This window comes from Anguilla anguilla, chromosome 9 (genome assembly GCF_013347855.1).
Source record: "Anguilla anguilla isolate fAngAng1 chromosome 9, fAngAng1.pri, whole genome shotgun sequence".
Taxonomy (NCBI): Eukaryota; Metazoa; Chordata; class Actinopteri; order Anguilliformes; family Anguillidae; genus Anguilla; species Anguilla anguilla.
Genome location: NC_049209.1, coordinates 16,290,936 through 16,314,602, shown reverse-complemented (window position 1 = coordinate 16,314,602; position 23,667 = coordinate 16,290,936). Strand labels below are relative to the sequence as shown.

The 23,667-nt window shown below is 39.3% G+C and overlaps 1 protein-coding gene and 2 long non-coding RNA genes across 3 annotated transcripts; 2 read left to right on the top strand and 1 right to left on the bottom strand.

The window, feature by feature from the left end:
* The first annotated feature begins 594 nt into the window (after window positions 1-594).
* Window positions 595-13,915, top strand: LOC118236319 (calcium-binding protein 39-like). Its single transcript, XM_035434586.1, has 9 exons — window positions 595-831; window positions 3,502-3,674; window positions 5,628-5,792; window positions 7,652-7,770; window positions 9,430-9,598; window positions 10,129-10,188; window positions 10,462-10,527; window positions 10,689-10,832; window positions 11,083-13,915. Exons 2-9 carry the CDS (start codon window positions 3,561-3,563, stop codon window positions 11,272-11,274), a joined length of 1,029 nt encoding a protein of 342 aa, XP_035290477.1. The 5' UTR covers window positions 595-831; window positions 3,502-3,560; the 3' UTR covers window positions 11,275-13,915.
* Window positions 13,916-16,050: 2,135 nt separating this feature from the next.
* On the bottom strand, window positions 16,051-16,909 carry LOC118235366. Its single transcript, XR_004766833.1, has 3 exons — window positions 16,829-16,909; window positions 16,573-16,697; window positions 16,051-16,317 (listed from the first exon to the last, which is right to left on the bottom strand). It is a non-coding gene; the product is annotated as an uncharacterized LOC118235366 (long non-coding RNA).
* A 150-nt stretch (window positions 16,910-17,059) lies between these two features.
* LOC118235365 lies at window positions 17,060-23,242 on the top strand. The gene is made up of 4 exons (XR_004766832.1): window positions 17,060-17,145; window positions 17,613-17,708; window positions 17,809-17,840; window positions 21,584-23,242. It is a non-coding gene; the product is annotated as an uncharacterized LOC118235365 (long non-coding RNA).
* Window positions 23,243-23,667: the final 425 nt, after the last annotated feature.

Sequence of the window (23,667 nt, the reverse complement as noted above, 5' to 3'; positions counted from 1 at the left end):
TGGACTGTGGGAGGAAAGTGGAGTTCCTCAAGGAAACCCACGCAGACATGGGGAGAACATGCAGACTCCATACAGAAAGGCCCAATCCAAGATTTGAACCCACAACCTCCTTGCTGTGAGGCTACCCTATATGCTACCCTCTGCACCACGGTGCTGCCCACAAATTGCACTCTGTGGCTCACCCTTGATGCTCAACATCACTGCTTGCAGTGTAATTCTATTTAATCTGCTATTCTACTCTGCATCTTTTAATTACCTGCAAGTCACACTACATAAGGGTACGGGGCAGTCAATACATAAAGGCTTGGTATTTTAAGGTCACTTTAGACATTAGCATGTAGAACTTACTGAATACTGAATTCGGTAGGCTACTAATTTATAAGTTACTAATCGCTCATGAATTGCTTAGCCTGTGTATTTGCGTCCGCAGCAACGTTTCTATGTTGTCAATTATGAACGATGAAAAGAACGCATGATGTAGGCTAGTTGGAAAACCGGTGCTGTCGCTACAGTCAGTTTTTTCTTCCAACGACTGCGATGAGTGGCTCCACGAGAAGTCAGTCAAGCAATATGCGGTTCACCAGTGTTTCGCATAGTCCCACCCATCTTCGGACGAGAAGGTAGGCGAGGGATGGGTTGGAGAGAGATACCGAACGAGGTAGTTAGCGAGTTAGAAAGATAGAGGGAAGAGGGGACAGACATAAAAAAAACAGTTTTATAGAACGAGGAAACATACATTGGTGCATGAGCATCAGAGTGCAATTAAAAATTAAGCGGGGGGTTTTGTGTTTCATGTTCGTCAGCTCTTGCTGGTGAAGTAAGGCTAACTCGGTGAGTAACTACTGGCTCGCATTATCTGTAGCTCACTTGTATCTTTACACTTCATGGTATGTACGGGCCTACAGTGGGAATGGCTTACAAAACTGTAGTCTATAAACTATATTTTAGCGATGAAAGTTGCTTTGAAATTGTGTTGGATTCTCTGTGTACGTTTACATGCCACTACGAGGTTTTTAGATGAAACAAAGTTAATATAATCTTATCTTATTACATTTCTCTAGCTTTGAAAATAAACAGCAATGGCATCAAACAGGATGAGGAGCACTAACTGATAAGTTATTAGTCGCTTCCTGATGTTTTCGGTTGACAACTGAGCGTTACCGGATATTAGTCTGGAAAAATACCAACTCGTATCGTTCGCCTATCTCAACTACTCTCTGAAGTGGGTGGAGCCTCAGGTCGTCTTTCGGCAATATCTGTCATTTTCAAAACGTGCCTTGAGCATAACTTGTTAGTATTGCATATTACCTGCTGTCAGCTTGGGTTAACTGCTCTTCCAAAGTAAGACAACTTAGCGCAAGCGTGCACTTTTATCGTGTTAAATTAACTTAAATTAGTTTCAACCATTTCGACGGGCAGGTCTATCAAGAATACAGGTAGCCTATCTAACCTATATTGCTCAGCTAACTTATAGATGGACTGAGAAAGTAAAGATGTTATCAATACATGTATACAAATATAATTTCATCCGTTCAATTGTATTGCAGTTTGACCTTTTACTGAACTAAGGCAATTAAATAGTTACAGTATGCGCGGAAGATTCCTTCCTCGATTACTTTTTGCGGTAACCAGTTTAAATGACACCGATGTTTAAATAGCTTCTGGATATGTTCCGTGTGCTGTTTGCCTTGCAAGTTAAACACTTTTCTGACATAATGTAACTCTGCACTGGCGAGGCCAGTCGTCTTTTGTTTTGCCCGCAGCATAGTGATCATCTTTGTGCGCAGGTACATGACACTTTGCTTTAACAGGGGCACGTGGTTGTGGTTGAAGTAGGCTGCATTGTTCCGTCCTTAGTAGTTTGTTTCCTGTGGCACTATACAGTGGAAAGAAAAAAATCACCATGAAAGTGTTTACTGTCTTTTCATTTTGATTGCCTCAAGGATAGTGCTTTCCTTGTAATGTTTATTAAGGAATTGGGGTATGTTTTCTTAGTCAAACATATAGATAAGATTGATTGTGAGTGTCAGTGTGTAAAAGACAGACTCAGTATTTTGGGAGGTAGGTTGTTTGTGTCATGCTGTATATTAAATTATGAACCCATACACACTCAGTAAAATGGTTTACCCTGAGGGGAGTTACAACTTTGAAATGTTATGCCACGTTGTCATGTTGGGTTAGGAGAGACTGTGTTTACGTGTATCGGTGTTGAACACTAACTACTTTTCAACATCTGGTCCTAAATAAATTATTTCTGGCACATCAAAAAGTGAATGTGTTAGAGGGATAAGTTTACCCCTAATTCAATAAAGCCTGATGATGATGATGATGATAATGATGTTGGTGTGGCACTGTCTGGGGCCCAGGCTCACAACACACAGCTCAGCACTATCAAGACTGCCTGCAAAACATGGAATATAAGAGTTCAACTCTATAGGGTGCGGCTTGTGGGTGGTCTGTGATTGGATTAAATGATATTACTGGCTGTATGAGTCATGGAAAGTCATAAGCATTCACCTCAGCGAAAATGTAGAATATTCAGTATAACAAGTATGCTCATAACAGATCTTAAGTTTGATTATATTTTGCCCTGTCCTTTGGTCATTATTTTAAGTTGATGTGTATTCTTCATCATTTTTTTTCTTCCATTCATTGCCCTTGCAGGTTATGCTTTCATTTAGCATGGGAAGCAGAGCATTCTTGCAACAGAAGATGAGTTCTGTTATGTTCACTGGGTTTCTGAAGAACATATACACTTAACCATGCTGTCATTTCTCACATCCTTTTCCATGGCATGATTTGCACATTTTGGAAAGGGAAGTAGGCCAGAGGGTTTTACACCTGGGAACAAAACATTATCAACATCATCTTTATCTGTGAAATGGTTACTCTTTATAGTTGGCTATTCTGCACGATCTGGTGTCAAGTCAGACTTGCTGCTCTTTTTTTACTAATGTTTTCCTTTGAAACCTAAATGGTGCAACGTGTTCAGTTACACATCTGACAACCACTGTGCTTTTGAGTGGAAAAACCCAGAAGAAAAAAATCTGCTGTGAACTTGTATATTCTGTGGTTATGCATCTTATTCTGTGGTTATGCATCTTATCACTCATCGGTATTCACTGATATAATGAGGCCTTCATTGTATGGGTGTTTGAGAGTAAAATCTGATAAAAGTGTTAATGTTAACATTGTTACAAGCATAATTTGTTACTTAATATAGTAAATTATTACCATGTATGCTTTGTGTTGGCTAGTGAAATACCCCAGTCATGCTGTTGTATAGATGTGTCATTATATCATCAGTGCAGGTTACATCAGTAATGAATTCAGGTTAAGGATGCTATGTTTTTACTACAGGCAGTGCTTTCAGACTTCCTCTTTGCAGCACTGCAGATACGTTGCAAGCCTCACAATCAGCATGTACTTTATTTACTTGCTGTTTGCTCCATTCTTTGTTTCCTCATCTTTTTCACTCTCTTTCTTCTCTTCTTTTGCCAGCTCCCCTCTGTGTGGGATCTACCTCCTCCCATCCCTGCCAAAGCTGCCACCTTGCCATCATGCCGTTCTTCGGGAAGTCGCAGAAGAGCCCTGCGGAAATAGTCAAAAGCTTGAAGGAGAACGTGGCGTATTTGGAAAAGCTGGAGGCAACTGAGAGTAAGAAGTGTGAAAAGGTTAGTGTCCCATGCGGAATTGGCTCTGGCAGTGCGTCACTGCAGTCACATCTGCCGCTCTTGCATGTTCTCTAAGAAAGCTCAGTGACTTTTTTTTAAAGCTGAACAATAGTGGGCAGCAGTGTGCTCTACGTAAGAACCGGGCTATGGGTTGTTGGTTCGAAGCCCACATGGGGGTTACTGTTGTTGCACACTTGAGCAAGGTAATGAACTTCCTGCTTCAGTATATTACCAGTTGTTTAAACCAGTGTCATTTTTGTAACTGTGTAATTGTATACACGGCAGTGTAGTATAATGGGTAAGGAGTTGGTCTTGTAACCTAAAGGTTGCAGGTTCAGTTCCCCACTAGGACACTGCTGTTGTACCCTTGAGCAAGGTACTTAACCTGCATTGCTTCAGTATATATCCAGCTGTATAAATGGATGCAATGTAAATGCTATGTAATAAGTTGTGTAAGTTGCTCTGGATAAGAGCGTCTGCTAAATGCCTGTAATGTAATGTAATACACATAAGGGTATTGGCGAAGAATAATTCAATGGCATTTGTTTTGAACTGGTTATTTAACTGCTAATATAATAGAACATGGTTGTAATTATTACAATTATGTTTGTGTTTGTGAGCACATGAGGATTTATGATACAACTGCTTGAAGTGACACCATTCACTCTCCTTCTGTAAGAAATCATGCTTCCACTGGTGTTATTCTTGCCAAGTGGACATCTACAGCTTTTTGCAATGCTTGGTATGCGCTACACAACTTCTGAAGATCTCGACCAAGTTTACAGTGAGCAAAATTATCACAACTGAACTGCAACAGAACTGTAGGAGTCGCGGGTGACATAACATGCAGGATTTAATGTGGGGAAGCATTGTAGCATATCACCACCCCAGGGCACCAATGTCAGAGCGATATGTTGCCACCCATACTGAAGCTGGCCCACAAGGTTATAAATAGATGTAGCAATAATCAATGAATGCATAGGCAAGCATGGATAATTGATCCATGTTTCCACAAAACTAGATTTACCCAACAGAAAAAAAAGAATTGCAGAGCAACACAATGGACTCCTCCCTTTGGGAGCACAGCACAAGCATTCCATTTTGGATACTTTAGCATCCCTGTCAATTTTGTCCTTTCTGGAAGCACTTTTGGGTTGTTTTCAAGAGTTAAATCATGAAGGACCATGTAAAGAAATGTTTCTAGGTAGGCTGTACAGACATCCTGATCAATTTTTTTTTTTACACCTAATTTTATTATAAATCAACCACACCAGGTTACCCAGTCTTGGTAATAAATATTGATGCATAATCTGAATGTGAAAGGATCTTTGAAAAATTTTTTATCAAGCCAAGCTTTAACAAACAAATTCTTAACAAAGCTCTAATTATGCCACATGAAGTCATGAACTGTTTGCAGTTTTGAATATGTACACATTGGGTGTTACTGGAGAGTTCTGTTGGACACTGGTAGTTTATGCCACCTACCCCAGAAATATTCAGGAGGAATCAAACCAGGCTTAATATTCACTAGTGGCTTGGAGAGTGTTTATCAACTCAGTTAAATGTTCTTGTGGGGCATGACACACTACGCTTTTAAGCTATGGAAAGTTTTTAGCATGTACGCAAAGGCTGACAAGGAGTGGCAATACTGTGGAACAGTTAATGGAAGGTAAATTATGGCTAAAATCGTGTAGTGTTTACCAGGTGTGAGGTATGCTGCATTTTGGTGGGGGCTGCTTTCAGAAACACCCCACCAAACAGATCCCTCACCAAAGAGTGAAAAGCATTTTCAGCCATTTACAGTAACTGCTTTGCGTGCTCATGGACATACGTAGACTAGAAATGTCTAGTAGCATGTATGTACCGGGGCTCTGTGTGACTGTTCATAATGAGGATTCCAGTTGTACATGCATATTTGAGCATGGTAGTGAAGAGCTAACCCCTCCCCTCCAGATAACGGAGGAGGTGTCAAAGAGCCTGGCCTCCCTGAAGGAGGTGCTGTGTGGCACCAGCGAGAAGGAGCCGCAGACAGAGACCGTGGCACAGCTGGCCCAGGAGCTGTACAACACCAACCTGCTCATCGCCCTCATTGCCAACCTGCAGAGGATCGACTTCGAGGTGACCTGGATTCATTGTGGTGTGTGTGAGAGGGAATGTCTGAGGCCTGTATTCCTACAAAATCTGACCTTAACTTAACTTTGACTTGCAAGCAAATGCAAGCATTACACTTTTTCTTCACAAACTCATTTTGGCATGTTACTTTTAGTGATTGCTGAATTGGCATATCTATGTTTGTGAAGAAAATATAATTACTGGTTTTAAGCTTTATAGAGCCAGACCGATATGTTCAGTTTTTGAGGCTGATACTGATTTTTAAAAACTGATTACTGATATGGTAGTTCATATAGTGAATTTTCAACTGTAATGAAAATGTACCTTTTTCTTTATGAATTGTGCACTGATTTTGTTCCAATAGGACTATGCAAAGGTACTCAGATGGCTGCTTTCTTAAATAACCCTTTTAAAGAATATTTTGTTAGTAATATTGTTCACATTATGTCAACCAATTTTACATTGAACATTTTGACCGAAGTAAACATCAGTGTGTTGAAAATCAATCGACTACTGACCAGCAATAGACTACTGCCAGTCAATTACTGACATATTATACAAGAAGAATCACAGGTTAGCTTCTCTGCTTCTCTTGCTAACTCTGCCTCCTGTGGACTGCTTGTGACTCACTTATGGCTAAATTATACTTTGTCACATGACACGTTGGACAAGTATAACACTTTTTCTCAGTGTTGCGCACCTTTAGAATCTTGTTATGTTGTGGACACTGTCATTCTTTGTCACACAGTGTCATTGGACAGCCAGACACTGTGTGATATGTTTTTTTTGTCCACTTCATTATTTGGCTGGTGTTGATAAATATGGAGGTGATAGAGAAAAAACTATTGCAAGAAATAAGAAAGTATCGTCATCTGTATGATTCATCTCTGACAGATGATAAAGACAATCAAATATTGACTCATGGCAAGAGATTTCTGAAACTCTAAATGTAACCTGCAAATCCAGGTGGGAAAAACACTGGGACCGGTGAGCTTATCTTTGGCTCTCTACTCTTGAGAAGAGACACAATAATTGTTAATGGTGATAACGCAGTGACAAGAGATAACAGAAACATCCAGAGGTGATAGGCGTGTGCAATGTAGGGATGGACGTGGTTAATTAAATAGTCCTAAATATTTTAAATGTGTGTCTTCACCCAGTATCACACATGTGCTTACCTAGAACATATTTTATTTGGTTTTCCATTTGGTTTATGGGATGAACAGACGACATTCTTTTTTTGTCCATTCATATCCTGTTTTAACAAACATTGATTTAAAATTTCTTCCTCCTCTATAATTGCAATAATTTTATGGGGCGGCACCGTGTTTTCACAAAATTTAAACAAATGGCCCGGAGCTTGGTATCTCATTACCACAGGCACAGTATAATTCTCCTGGCAGGCCTTCGCTAGAGTAATAATGCCATCGATTGATTTGACAGCTGACAGTATTCCTACAGCTCTGTTTTCTGGGTGAGTAGAGGTAACATGAGGCGGCTATCGATAGCGAACATTCCAGGTCACATGAGCTTTGATGTAGTGGGTAGCAAGAAGCACTAGATGTAGTCCTAGAAGCGCCCGTTTGATAATGTTTCAAAAATACATACATATCGGTCCTATCTATCAGCTCTGATTACCAATAGATGTTGTTCCAAAAATGCAAATATCGGCCCGATATATCGGTCACCTGATGTATCGGTCGGGCTCTAAAGCTTTTAATTGTTAGTCAAACTTAAGGACAAATGTTGATTGAATCCCAGCTGTAGTGTGTGCATGCTTGCCTGTGTGTGTGTTCACATTTGTAAAGCTTGTTTTAATCGCACTCGGTTGTGTAGACATCTGTAAACCTGTGTTTGAACACCAGGGGAAGAAGGACGTGGTACAGCTGTTCAGCAACATTGTGCGGCGTCAGATCGGTACACGCACCCCGACTGTGGAGTACATCTCCTCACACCCACAGATCCTCTTCATGCTGCTGAAAGGGTGGGCCTCCTCCCCGGAATCTTCCATCTGCACATCAACAGATATACACACACACACACACACACAGATACACACACAGACCCCTAATGTGTGTTGTTCCCAGCTTCAGGTTCACCTCCATTCTCCTCCAGTGCAGTGGTACAGTGAGGTATAGTGTTCAGGTGTATTGAGATGCTATGATGTGCAGGTACCAGAACATGTGGTATAAAGAGATGGCATTTTGTGAAGTTGTAGGTATTATAATAAGATGTGGTGGTGTGCAGGTGTAGTTATTGTAATGAGGTGTGATGCTATGCAGGTGTAGTTATTATAATGAAATGTGATGGTATGCAGGTGGTGTTATTATATTGAGATGTGATGGTGTGCAGGTGTAGTTATACTGAGATGTGATGGTGTGCATATGTGGTTATTATGGTGAGGTGTGGTGGTATGCAGGTGTAGTTATTATAGTGAGGTGTGATGGTATGCAGTTGTAGTTATTATAGTGCGATGTGATGGTTTGCAGGTGTAGTTTTTATACTGAGATGTGATGGTGTGCAGATGTGGTTATTATGGTGAGGTGTGGTGGTGTGCAGGTGTAGTTATTATGGTGAGGTGTGATGGTGTGCAGGTGTGGTTATTATAGTGAGGTGTGATGGTGTGCAGGTGTGGTTATTATGGTGAGGTGTGGTGGTGTGCAGGTGTAGTTATTATAGTGAGGTGTGATGGTGTCCAGGTGTGGTTATTATGGTGAGGTGTGATGGTGTGCAGGTGTAGTTATTATAGTGAGGTGTGGTGGTGTGCAGGTGTAGTTATTATAGTGAGATGTGGTGTGCAGGTGTAGTTATTATAGTGAGGTGTGACGGTGTGCAGGTGTGGTTATTATGGTGAGGTGTGGTGGTGTGCAGGTGTAGTTATTATAGTGAGGTGTGGTGGTGTGCAGGTGTAGTTATTATAGTGAGGTGTGATGGTATGCAGGTGTAGTTATTATAGTGAGGCGTGATGGTATGCAGGTGTGGTTATTATGGTGAGGTGTGATTGTGTGCAGGTGTGGTTATTATGGTGAGGCGTGATGGTATGCAGGTGTAATTATTATAGTGAGGTGTGATGGTGTGCAGGTGTAATTATTATAGTGAGGTGTGATGGTGTGCAGGTATAGTTATTATAGTGATGTGTGATGGTGTGCAGGTGTAATTATTATAGTGATGTGTGATGGTGTGCAGGTGTAGTTATTATAGTGAGGCGTGATGGTATGCAGGTGTAGTTATTATAGTGAGGCGTGATGGTATGCAGGTGTGGTTATTATGGTGAGGTGTGGTGGTGTGCAGGTGTAGTTATTATAGTGAGGCGTGATGGTGTGCAGGTGTAGTTATTATAGTGAGGTGTGATGGTGTGCAGGTGTGGTTATTATGGTGAGATGTGGTAGTGTGCAGGTGTAGTTATTATAGTGAGGTGTGATGGTGTGCAGGTGTGGTTATTATGGTGAGGTGTGGTGGTGTGCAGGTGTAGTTATTATAGTGAGGTGTGGTGGTGTGCAGGTGTAGTTATTATAGTGAGGCGTGATGGTATGCAGGTGTGGTTATTATGGTGAGGTGTGATTGTGTGCAGGTGTGGTTATTATGGTGAGGTGTGATGGTGTGCAGGTGTAGTGTAGTTATAATGGGATTTGCTGATGTGCAGGTATGAAAGCGCAGAGGTGGCCCTGAACTGCGGCATGATGCTTCGGGAGTGTCTGCGACACGAGCCCCTCGCTCGCATCGTGCTCTTCTCCGAGGAATTCTTCTGCTTCTTCCACTTCGTGGAGCTCTCCACCTTCGACATCGCCTCTGACGCCTTCGCCTCCTTCAAGGTAGAACGCCAGCTGACCCTCAGTCACCTGACCCCATCCCCTCAGCCCTCTTCACCTTTCTGCCTTGTTTTCCTCTGCACCCGTGAAACACCACCTCCTGTTACCTGACCTCTGGAGTATCGTGTCTGTCGCTGTTCTCCTATGGCGGTTAATTACTGTCATTCCAAACCTCAGTGTCTTCATGAGCTACCAATGGCGGTATGAGTCCAGAGCTGGTCAGAGCCACTGTTAGACACCACTGCTACAGCAGCCTGGCTTGGCCTGCGTTTGTTTTGCAGTTGTGTTTGTCCTGTGTGCTAAGAAAAGGCCCTTTTACTAATGAATTACATTTAGCCCAACCAGTTTCCTGTATTTGAATATTCCCGTCTGCATGTCATATGAACATTCAGAGTTTGCTTTACATTTTCCTATTGGAAGGGAAACAACCGGATCAAACCACCTCCCAAAAGAGCGCACATTATTCAGAAGCAGCGTCAAAAAGTCTAGGCAGGGCTGTCCTGTTTAATGCGCTTTTCTTTGTTTATTTTGAGGATCTACTTACAAGACACAAGATAATGTGTGCCGATTTCCTGGAGACAAATTACGACAGAGTAAGAACATCTTATTGTTTTTGTAAGGTGTATTTATATAAAGCGTAGATTGTTTTGCATAAAAGTGACCCTCATCCCCTGTGAACGTATTTTCAGGATATTTCAGCCTGAGGGAGAATTCGAGACCCAGTTTGTTACATTTTCTGCATTTCCTACAGAATTCCTGTTGGAGCCTGTCTTTGAGACACGCTGAGTGTCCTGATAGGTGTATATTAGATCATACAGTGCAAGACCCATTGTATGTGGCATGAATGAAAGTTGTTCTCATTTCAGGTGTTTACAGAATATGAGAAGCTTCTGCATTCAGATAATTATGTCACCAAACGTCAGTCTTTAAAGGTAGGACTCTTATTTATTGTTTACTCTTTGTATTTTTATCATCAGTTCTTGTCATTTACAGCAGAAGCTGTGTGAGGCTTTCTTTTGATGGATATTTTGCGACACTGATGTTGCATCTTGGGGAGCAGTTGTTGCTGGTTCTAATCTCAACCTGCATTTAGCTCCTGGGGGAGCTGCTCTTGGACAGACACAATTTCACGGTCATGACCAAGTATATCAGCCGTGCAGAGAACCTGAAGCTAATGATGAACATGCTGAGAGACAACAGTCGCAACATCCAGTTTGAGGCCTTCCATGTCTTCAAGGTATTTTTGTGTGTGTGTCTGTGTGCGCGTGCATACTGTGCAACTCAGCGTGTACAGTACAACTCGTTAGCAAAGTAGTCTATCATTTATTTGGTGTGTATGCTCCATTAGCAATAGCAGAAACAGTAGCTTGATGGAAGTCTTAGTGAAACAATTCAATGATTTGCGCCACTTGATACAACATTGTAATGGTTTTGTTCACACTAACATAAAAATGAATGTGAAAAGGGCTTATGTCTCTTGCAAATAGGTGTTTGTTGCCAACCCTAACAAGACTCAGCCAGTGCTGGACATCCTGCTGAAGAACCAGGCCAAGCTGGTGGAGTTCCTGAGCCACTTCCAGACAGACCGGTCTGAGGACGAGCAGTTTTGTGATGAGAAGAACTACCTGATCAAGCAAATCAGAGACCTCAAGAGGCCCACAACCCAGGGAGAGGCTTAGGAGGAGGGGCCAAATGGGGAGGGGCCAAGCATGATTGGCAGAGAGAGGTGGCAATACCGGATGGGGTGGGGGGGGGGAAGGTTATGAAAGGGGCTGAACAGGAATATGTGTGGGGGTGTGGTTAGGAGATGGGGTGCTGAGCAATTTGGGGTGGATGTGGAAATACGGCTGGGAGAGATGGTAGCTCTCCTACTCTTCACCTTCATCGTAGGATTCCCACACAGAGGGAATGATCAAGGAGAGGATTTCACAAGATCAGTTCATACCTCCTGCCCATGCTTGTACCCCTAGTGATCTAGAATGGGTGATTTTTGGTCAGGTAAATGGACCCGTTTAGACTATGTTTTAACTGAGTTTTTGATCTACATTTCGCCAAATCCTGCTTCAGCAAAAGGTGCAATCCAGTGCTGCATTTCTCTTGACATCACCAAATGTACCCTTGAGATGTTTCTGGTGAGAACACATTCCATTCCACTTCAGCTGTATCTACTGATTCCAAGAGAACTTTCTCTTTATGTTACCATCAACAACCACTCACTGAGGTGTGGTAGTGTCTCAGATCTCTTTTACACTGCCTCCAAACATGTTGTGGAAGTCCCTCATAAACTGCACATTGAACAAGATATTCCTCTTTAGAATATTATAACCTTTAGTGGAATGTGCCTTTTGCTGAATCTAAAGTTGACTAAGGAGTCTGCTGATGCCCCCTGAATGGGGCCTAAAGCACCTCTTTGGCATTGCCAGGGCAAAGACGAGACACTGCAGGTTTTTACCCTGTCATAAGAGGCTTATTGTTCATGCGGTTCATAATTTTGTGCTCTGGCTTAAGACACACTGTGAAATAACTCCATAAGCTCTGCGCACATTCAGCTTTCATTTGAACGTGTTATATATTTGCTCTCATTCTCACATTCTGCTATTTATGTACAATAATTGTACAATGTGCCTCAAACCCATGGCCATTAAAATGAAATGCAACAGTTCCACAGGAAAATTGATTTGGTTAACTGTGTGTGAAGAGAGATTGTGAGTGGATAAGATTATGAATGAGTGTTCAAATGACAATTACGAGCTCACCCCTGTATGTGTGAGACTGATTTGGAAATCCAGGGTAAGAGAGGGGTTGGGTTACAGGGTGCAAGTATATGTTTTGTTTTGTTTATTTAAAATTGGGTTATGTTGATGCAGGTGTGTGCGTAAGAACTCCTCAGGAACTTTCTCTGAGCCTACACTTCTCATATTCTGCTATTGATCAGACAGTCGGTGTGCTTTATTTAAATGCATTTGGTTTCATTTGTGGTGTGCATTAATAAACATTGCTTGGGAAGAGGAGTTTTTGCTTAAAACCTTTATAATGTTATAGATTATATGGAATTAAAGGGAGCTGAAATGAACAATAGCACAGTGATACCTATAACTGAATGAGTATATTATAGATCAAAAGAAATACCATTTAGTTTACATTATTAGGTAATTACTATAGATTTATATATATATTTCTATAGACTAAATTATGAATTCTAGCAATAATCACAGTAGTTCTTAAAGTTCTGAACCTGTAGTCATGATTTATTCCCAAATAATACATTGTCACCAAAAATGGCATTGTTACATGCACAGTAGTTGTGCAAAATGGCAGGACAGTTTTCACTCCTCAAAAAACAATTCACTTCATTATTTAAAATTAATTTCTATAGTTCATGTTTGTATTGGTACTTCCCTTGCAGGCTTGGCAGACAAATGCAAACCAGGACTTGTTTATCTTAAATTCAATATTCAGGTGTAGCTTTATTGTTTGTATTATAAGTGGAACCTATGAGATACGAACACAACGGGAACTAGGGTTGTTTGAAAGCGATGAGAAAATACCCCAGTTTTATTCATTTAAATCTACTTGTGTGTACTCATGTATTCAATTTACGGTAGCTTACAATATCCCTTTACAACTGGTTAATGTTTCTAACCAATAAAAAACAGTGGTAATTTGAATATCAGTGGTATTTGAAACAATCTTCTTTTCTATCAGCTTTCCAAAATACACGTCTCCTTTTCAGTAACGCACCCACTTTGACGTTTTGTTTTCCAGTTCTTTATATGAAAAACTGGTGACTTTCCCCACATTATGCTCCTTTGTTTAAAATACTTTTTTTTAAATCAATGGAAAGTGTGACATTTGCACTTAATTTTTGCATCATTGATCGTTATGATCCTACTGTCAGTAGCTCTGAGGTTCGTATCTCTGAGGGTCTACTGTATAGCTGTAGTTGTAAAGTCCCTTTACACATATACCTTATAGCTTGAGTAGTATGTATCCATTCCTGACATATTTTGCTTTTTGGAGAGCAGATGTAATAGTGTACACACTGTATGCTGGCAGATTTCGGTCCAACAAAAGGGATTTTTTTAGGTAAACCTGGTAAAGAAATATGTGGCATCTTTTTACAAAAACAGACTGTATGTATGTATTCCCTAGTATTTATCCTGAAAATGCATTAACAGTGACTGAAATGAAAATAAATACAATAATTTGGTAAAGATTAAAAATGTTACACAAAAAGTGACTGTACAATACTGCAATTCAGGATGAATCTGCTGTTTTCTTTTATGATGCTAAAAGGAATAAAATGTATTTAAAAAAACATCTCCAGATGCTTTCTTACTCACTATAATACTAAAATATACTAAATTAACGTTATTGTTTGTTTGTCAATTTCCAGCGATAGAAAATGGGAAGAGTTTATGAGCCTGTAACAAGCAACTGTTTAGTGGAATTACCTGCAATTTGAAGAAAAAATCACTGTGGTGTACATGGTTATGTGTTGAAATTGTACTCTCAAGCAAAGACACTGTATTTCAGACACTTTAAAAATGACAAGTGTATGGATGAGTTTTGTAATGTCAAATTTTTTAAATGTACATCTGGTTTGATGGAAATTAAGTCTCTATAGCCTTCAATTAAAGAAAAGACTAAAACAATGACTAATGAGGTCAGATGTGGAATGGGTTTTATTTCAATTCACACAAAATTCATGTTCTTCATCCTTTTATCTCCCGAGCATTCAGTTTGCATATTGTAGAGGCAAATACAGCTCGGAATGAATCAAAACCCGAGTGGGATTTTTTACCGTAAAATTATATTCAAATTTAGACCACGTTTTTATTCCATCCATAGCACCTGCAAAATTGATTACTTATAAGGACAAACCATTCAGTGACACTGGGCGAGACTCAATAAAATGTAATGCCTGACAGACAAATGCTTGGTGGCCTTTTATCCATGTATGTTCAACAAGGTATAGTGTGGGAATATCACTGTCTGTAATAGACAAGTTTTAATTTGCAAATTCCATAACAGTTCATACTGTTTTCCATTTTTACTTTTTATTTGTAAGACTTTGCATCAGTGCTTTTATTGGCATACAATGGCAGAGACAGAATTGGAAAAGAATGAGAGACAGGATAACAAATATTAATTGAAATTAATAAAAACTGTTCTGTGGTTAGTTTGCCTCTGGCTATTCTTTTCATTACTAGGTACATCACATATTTTATCTTAATTTTTTTGAAATGGGAACTTCTGTATCTCAGGAATGTTTTATTTTGCATGTTGTTGTACAGTGGGAATGCATGTTGATACAAAGGTCAGGGTGAGGTGGTTGTGGGTTCAGGTTTAACCTGTTTTACATTGTCTAGTGACTTTTCTCCCCACACACTGACAGATTCTAAAAGTTCAGAGTCTAAATCTTACACAAAATGTTTGGAAGTGTTGTCAAGGGCTTTTAGAGCACAAGTAGGTATAAAATGTGTTCTCTAACATTTCCTCTTTCTCATTTCAATTTGCTGGAAAAGTTATTTTTTAAATCACTCATCAGGCATTGATGACATGAAGAGAAGAAAAAGATGGCAGATACTATCAAGAAGTGTCCATTTATTTCTCTTTCATTCCTGATGAATATGCTGACACTGTAGTATATCTTAGAATGTTCTATGTCTATACTCCTCCTGGGGTTTGATAGTGCCATTGTTGTATAATGTTCAATACCCATGGAAATGTTTCACAAAAAAATCTTTCACAAATATCTTTTTAAAAATATGCATCATTATTTTTAGTCCTAATCAATTAACATACTTTATTTCATGAAAAAATTAAAAATAGAAATATATTTCCCCTCAGTGATGCTGCTAACAACACAAACATAATGTTTTTCTGTTAAATTTTAATAAATAAAGCTTGATTTGGGTGATTTAGGTGTAAAGAAAATGATTTAACAAAAATTATTTTCCAGGTGATTTTCACTATTTTCCAGTGTATATTATAAGGCACACACTATTGTTAACACAAAGAAAGAACCTGGTATTGTGAATGAATGATGACAAACATCACATTCAAATTAAAATGAATGTTATAATTTAATAATACAATGAAGCCAAATGAAAACAAAAATTGTATTAACCAATATTTTTAAAAAAAACTTAAAAAAAACCCCTTGATTGCATTGCATTTCACATGAAAATTGGGACGTTGGTCATGAAAGTAATTAATCAACAGAATAACTGCTGTAGCAAACTGCTAATGACTTTCAAGTCAGTTTATACTTTATCATGGTGATCTGTCGACAAATGTCACAACTTCATGACAGAAGTTGTGACATGGAAGAAGGTTTTAAAACAAATGCTTTAATGACAAAATTTTCAAACATAAAAAAGATTCACATATCCAAATTTATGTATCTTAAATGTCCACCCTCTTTAAAAATTATAATTGGTAAAATAATACATTAAATATTTGGATCACATAAAAATATTTCATCAAAAGGCCATATATTTGAATTTATACAAATTCTTAGCATCATAATTTGGCCATTTTGTTTTCATGATACAATACATAAATACATTGTACTTGTGTTTATTTTAGTCATAATCTGGATATATGTACAAAGGTGTTCAGTGATGTTTGAGGAAGCAATCAAACTAAGCATCAGATTAAAAGATAATTCTCTGGGTGTTCTGATGGACTCTTTCCATAAGATGTTTTCAGTCTTCCTACAGGGGAAATACACAAAATATCCATTATGTGTGAAACTGTTCAGGGATTCCTCAGTAGTGAAGACAAATAGCAAACCCCCAGAATTATAATTAACAGGTCTTTACAACTTTGGTTAATGTGTGTCATATTATGAGGTTATTTTCCATAGGCTGTAGTCTATTCGTTCTAATAAGCTGCAGTGGGAATATAAAATCATTTTACAATAACAGGCTGCTACATATTCCCATGAAATATAAAAGAAATATAAATACCTGGTTGTGAACAATATAGCAGAATGAGGTCTTTGGAATGGGTTTTATATGAAGCAGTCGTTTTCTTGAGCGTGGTCTTCTGACCGGTTTGGTAGGGTGTAGTCAACTGAGATCAGTAATATAGCCTAGTTGTAGTGAGACAGTGGGGGTAGGGTTTGGAGAGGTTAAAGGTCAATATAGCCTTCTGGGCTCTTTTTGACCACAGGATTTAAGACAGGGTGAGAGAATGAGACTGTGAAAAATGTAATGTGTTTACCAGAATTTCAAATTGAAATGTTATTCCTGTTGGTTGTAGCCAATGAGGTATTAAATAATTGAATTTTTGCTGATGGTGACGGGGAGTAATCAGTATCGATGAAATCCGAAACATGTTTCCCCTACCCCCCACACAGGGGAAAACCTAAACAAAACGATGCGCATATAATTTCACGCATGGCATAGCTTTTTGTTGAAATCTTAGAATAGCGAAAGCAGACCTTAAACGTTACGCACCTTAACTGCGCAGATGTTTTAAATACTTTGGCTCTGCTTTGGGTTGCTTCAGTTCAGCTCTGAAGTGTGGTGTCCTATGAGGTACGTACGTTACGTTTCATTTTCTTAAAAACATTAATTCGCTTAATTTGGTTGTTGGTTTATTTATTCTACATGTTTTATATTTATTTTAACTCAAATATATGGTGTTAGGTTTAGGCACGTGATAAGAATTTACATTTGAATAGTTGTCTAAATTCATTAAAGATATTTTTGCATGAGTTAAATCTGAACAATTTGTGTGCAAGTCATTCTCTTTTTAAATCATGTATCTTACCGAGCATTGCGTTTTTTGTACGTTTTATTTCAGCTAAATTACCCTATATAATTGACTGATCCGCTAGGCTGCCCATAATGTAGCTCACGTTTCTTTAAAATTATATACTTGCGTACATTAAGAAGCCCATAGCAGGTTTGTGACCTGAAAAGAGTGTGTACTCATGATGTGCAATGAGTTTGCTATATATTTATCTAATTCAAAATATTAATTATGCTAATTCGGTGGTTAGCGGATGTAGCTACTTCTACTCTTCAGCTGTTGAAGTTGGGAGAGGGGAGTCACTCAAAAAAGGCCTATCACATGACGATTGGTTCGCGCCACTTTCGTAAGTGTTCTATTCCCTGTACAGATTTCAAACTAATTAGTGACAGGTAATGTGTAAGTTTATTTTGGTACTATTTTCAGTTTCATAATTTCATTTTCAGAGTGCTTGGACCCGTCTACTCCACGGCATAAGGTATCCCTCTTCCCTTCCCTTGGTAGCTAGCCATGTCTTTCACGGTGGGCAGGCTTTGTGTGTTGGCGGATTTGCGCTTGTTGTTGGGAGTACGTTACAGATGTGGTTGTTGCAACCCCGTATTTGTGTACAGAATTAGAAAAAAATAACTTCAGTACAACTCGGTGGTAGTTTCTGGTTTGGGTTTTTAGTTTGCAGCTTGCATGCCAAGTAATCATCCATGCTAGGAAACATTATTTAGTCAGTCAGAAAATTGGATTCTGAAGCGGACTAGTTTTTTGTAATATTGAGTCTAGATAATAAAACTAATATGAAATAATTCAGAATTAATATACATGGCTACGTTTGCCAGCCCCCACCTGTTGGGCTTAAGTGACATGTTTGCTTGCTAGCTAGTTTGCTTGTTCTAATGGAAAACTTGGTTATAATAAATAACCAGTTATCCAGCTAATTAATATGAAACTTGACCAGCTTTGACTAATTATTATTAACGTACTTAGCTAGCTGTGCACATTCGCCAATAAACTCTCAAAAGTTCATTTCAAATTACTGTTTCTAGCGGTGGGATTGTTGTTGAGTTACGCTAACATAGCTGGCAATGGAATGTAACAGGAAAAGGCAAATCCAACTGCACTAGCTTTCTAGTTAGCTAGCTAGTTTGAAATTCACATGGCGCCCACACGTCCGTCTTCGAAACTGCTGCTGTCTAACCGCAAAACAACACAATGTCGGCGACTGGCTTATCGTGTTCACACGATCGTGTCACAGGGCGAACGTTTTTGTTTATTTTTTTGTTGCGTTCAATTATTCTAAATTCACGTTGGCTACTGTGCTCTCCGGGATTTCTTCTTTAGAAGCATAACGTTAGATACGTGAGTAGCAACACTGCAAGTCAGGAAGCTCGTCCTGTTTGACTTACGTTAGTTGGCGAACATCTAGCTTTAGAGATCGTTTATTGAATTATCAATTATAAATGGAGACACGTTTGGTCTTCCAACGTGTCGTTAATTGTGGTTTAATTTTCACTTTAAGATGCCACCATGTTTTTGGAAATTATATTTGCTAAACAATATTGTTAATTTCACTTCTAGACGCGCCGTTGATTAATTGTACTGTAATGGCTACAGAAACAAACCTTACGAGAATACATTTTTCAGTTCGATAAAGAACATTTTGAGCCACCTGAGCACATGGCGTCAAACTACAGCGTTCCCATACGGGGCCTTGGAATTATTATTTGTTTGTGTGCGGTGCGGCTGTTCAGTGGTGAATTATGGGAGATGAAGTTTTCCTCCTACGCGTGGAATAGTGTTTCTACTAACGAAGAACCTCATTAACTTAAGTAGAAATTCCCGATTTGGTGGGTTTTGTGATCTATGCATTGAACCCCCGTGCCCCGAGTATCAATTCTACTAATACCAAATATGAGTTGTGGCAGTTGTCATTTAAACCATGCAATTACATTTAAACATTCTTATTACTTTTGCGTTGACGACTCAATACTGTAGCATTTAATGTGTTGGGTAAAATGGAATAGCTACCTTTCGAATACCCAGCGTGCAACATGCTTGTCATGAGGAATAATCTCACATTTGGAACAGTCTAATTTAGGAGTACCCAAAGCTTCAGTCTCCTTTAAGTTCTGTTTACGGTGGTGATTTCACCGAGGAAAATACGAATATTTTAGCTGAATCTTACCAGTCATTTAATTTGTGTAGAAAGCATTTGACTTGATACGAACTATTCCGTAAAGTCAATTGAAGATTCTCACTTGTAATGCAAATACGTAGGTTAAATTAAGATTAAGATACGAAATTCACCATTGATGGATGTATTAACGCCAGTAATGTTCACCCAATGACCAGAAAACTGCCTGTTGATTTTGTTTGTAATGCTGGCAATAGCAAACACCTCTGTAGATAGTCGCAAAATGGTTGACTAGTCAGTTGTCCCATACGGATTTTGGCGCTTTTTTCAAAATTAACGGCCCCCTCTTGTCCACGCATCGCTTTCTTCGCTCTCCAGAATTCATCCTCAAAGAACTTTAATCGCCGGGCACGTTGTACTTTAAGCGGGAGTCATACATTTCTTGTATGTGATCGTAGGCCGTGTTGGTATTTTAACAGCTTGGCAGCAATATTTCTGATTTATGTAGCCGCTCGTGTTACCATGTTGTCGATTATCTCCTTATCTTGAGTCTGGGCGGAGTCCAGGGATAAACTCGGGTGAATGGCTGAGCTTGTTTTTTTGAAGAGGCAACTGTTCAGAATAACACCATGGATCCACTGGGGCACCCCACCTTTTTCAGTATTAACATGTAATCTGAAACTGTCTGGAAAATTGAAAATCTAATTGTTTTCTAGATGTGCTTGTATTTAAAATGCATTTCATTTTCACAAACAAACATTTCAAAGACTGGAATTGCTTTGAACATAATTTGAACAAATAAGGACAACGTGGGAAAAGATCTTTATATGGCAAAAAAGGGTGAGTGATAACGGAAAACATAGAGGAAACCAAATTCACAGCAAACTGGCTTTATGGGGATAATACTTTTGAGGGTAGCTGCATCAAAGTACATACATTTTTTGGGGGGTAGGATTCCTTACAGAAACCAAGTTCCTTAAAACACTAGCTTTGAAATGAACGCTATTTGTATGGATATATAATGGTGGCTGTCAATGATGTTTGTAAAGTGTTTTATTTTTCAAATCACAGAGGCATTATAGCTAGACCTCTTTGTAATAAAGCAGTCTTTATGGATAGGTTGTCCAAACAAGGTTTTTTTTCTTTTTTTTTTCTTCCTCACTAACCTCAGTAGGTTTTGGAATGGATAAAGATATTCCTCTGTTGAATATAATGACCATAAAGACAGTCTTCACTGTGTCTGGCATGACTGCCTGTTTGGTGCCCCCCTCTTCCCTTTGATCTGTCTGAAGTATCCTTACAAAGAAAGCCTCTCAGGCTCCTGACAGCCCAGCTGATCTAATGGTGTGAATGTTGCCTCCCTTTCCTCTGTGCTCTTCCTGCTAAGGTGCATCTAGTGCAGTTAGTGAATTAGTTTAGAATCTACTGCGCTAAGTGTTCCTTCTGGCAGGAGGTGGCACACGTTCGGCTTGCGCAACAGACGACGACTTCATTCCCTTTTAAAAATAAAAATACAAAACTTTCTGAATCCTTACCTTATAGCCTTTTCTCCTACATTAAGCACAGATTGAGGATTCTCACAGAGGCTTCAGATTTCAGGTTGGGGTGGTGGGGGGGGGCAGAGGTTGGGTTGGGATAATGAAACTGGCATCATGCTCTTGCTATCATGCAACCAATTTATCTGGCAGATGTTGTATAGAGTAGGCCAAGATTGTGCATGGACCATCTAATGTGAAGGCTCTAGTTTATGCAGGCATGCAGCTGGTGGTCTGGGCAGTTCCAAAGTGCTCACAGTGCAGGTAGTTGTGACTGATCTACTGCAGTGTTTGCACTTGTAGTACTGCCAGGCATCCGTCTCCTCCTCGCGGGACGTCGCCACCCCCCGGGAGCGGTCAGTTTTGCAGGTTTGCATCCAGCTTGTGAGAATTGTGCTGTGCAAATCCATGCAAAACTCACCGTGCCTTGGACTGCCCTAACCCTTGAGTCGACTCCAGCCACGAAGACATTGGAGTTTCCCCATTTCCTGCTAAATGTGATGTTGAGGATTTCCATAATTGATGTGCAGTCCTTGCATCATTCCCCTCTGTTCTCTGTAGCGATCTGGGATGGTGCTGGAAAGGAAGCGGCTGTATTTTCCCTTTTGCATGCAGTGCTTTGGAGTCTGCTGTTCCCCATCTCCCTTCTGTTCCCTGGAGTCTGGCTGTGCTTCGGTGTGCTCTTGCTGGGTCGGGCCTCGGGTGGGTGGGGGCTGCGCAGGGCAGGTGGATTTGAGTATTTGTCTCGCTGTTTTCGGGTGGATGACTTTGCAATTTTAGTGATTTACAAGACTTCAAAAAATTGCACGGTATCCATCTGTAATCCGCCAGATGTTCCAAGCTGCGTTTAATTTTCTTCTCTGGCTTATGCCTCTGTTATGCTGCGTTAAGATTTTTAATTAAATGTGTATTTACTCCCTTTTCCAAAATAAACATTGAAAACCATTCCCATAACCTTGTTTCTCCTACATTAAACATTTTAGGTAAAAAGAGGGTGAAGGTAGGTCTTATGCACAATCATAGGAGTAATAAGTACACATCCCTGAAAGTTAACCATTAATAAGGACAAAAATGGCTGTGCACAACAGAATATGGGCCAAATTAATGCATTAAATGGAGTGGACCTGAATCGATCGTATAACATCGTAAGAACATCTTTTCATTTATTTGCTTTCAAAATCTATCCAAATCTGTTGTTTTATGATAATGTGCATATGTGAATTTATAAAGGTGGTTTCTAAAGATAGGCTTGCTTGTGTTATCTGTGACATCAGTCTTCCTTTTAAGGTGGCAGTTTTGCTGCTGAGAATTTAATTTTATTGCACGGAATTAGGGACCAAATGTAGTTCACGGCGCAGTGTGGTTCTGCTTTGGTTGTATTACTGCCAAAAAATGTTTGCTTCAGTAATATTGCTTTCTACAGTTGAATAGATGTGGGTAGCAGTAAATGAAATGTATTTGGTCATATATACTAGCAATATTTAGCAGGGGTTATATCTTTTTATCTAGCGAATGCCCATTAAATGGCTTTTCCAGTTCAACACAACATGAGGAACAAGAGCAGTTTCTTTTTGGAACTGAGCTGGAAGGCATTATTTCCACTACTGGAAAAGCAGGTTACTAGTGGGGTCTAGCAAAGGTTGATGAATTAAGTTTCCTCCAATAACAGGCCCTCAACGTGGCATTACGTCATATGCAATTATGTATTGGCATTGCGTAATAGAAGCTCTAACGGTACTCTGTGAAAAATTCTCTAGAAAACAGCGAAACAGTGGGAAGTTAATCGTTCTTAAACCAATGGATGGGAATGGCTTCCCACCCCATACCCCCCCCCCCCTCGGTAAAATATCCGAGGAGTGAAATTTTCAGATAAAATGTTTTGACCATGAAAATGTGGGAGTTGTGTAGATTTCACTTGTATAGCAGATGCAAGGAAGAAATTAGTGGGGGTGAGGGATTGTATATTAATAAAACTTTGTTTATATCAGTTTATTAAAATGTATGGTAAAATAATTTTAAGTCTGCTTGATGTATTAAAATACGCAGAAATGGGCTGTGATCTTTTTTTAAAAAGTTGATAGTACCTGTAAAGTAAATAATGTTGAAAAGAGCACTTAACGACCATGCAAGCTAATGTTTAATCTTTATTTCAACTTTATTTTCTCTGTAACCGTTTTTTGGCGTGATCAGTACTTGAAATAAAATTTTGATTAAATTGTCTCTTGTCGTTTCTTAAGGAGTTGTTTTCACATGCATATTTTATTGTAACATGTTGATCAAAATGACCTGAAACTGAAAGAAGGTCCATGCACCGTTTTTCACTTAGATTAAATTGTTTTGCCTCAAATGGTTAAAAATGTCGATTTTATTCAAAATTTTTGAGAAGTTTGTTAATCTCTTGTTTGGAACATAGCCATTTATTATAAATTGTTGCTGCATGCGAGAGATAATGTTTCACAAATTTACAATGCTCAGCCTCGCACCGTCAAGTTTTTGTCCTTCGTTTTGCAGAATAACGTTTCTGGGGGTTTTCTTGTCTACGTTTATGTAGTCTTTTCCTATTGGTAGCCTAAAGAATTTTGTCCCAAAGTTGCAAAAACTATGCAGTAGAATCACTCAAAGCTTTGCTGGTCCATTATTACAAA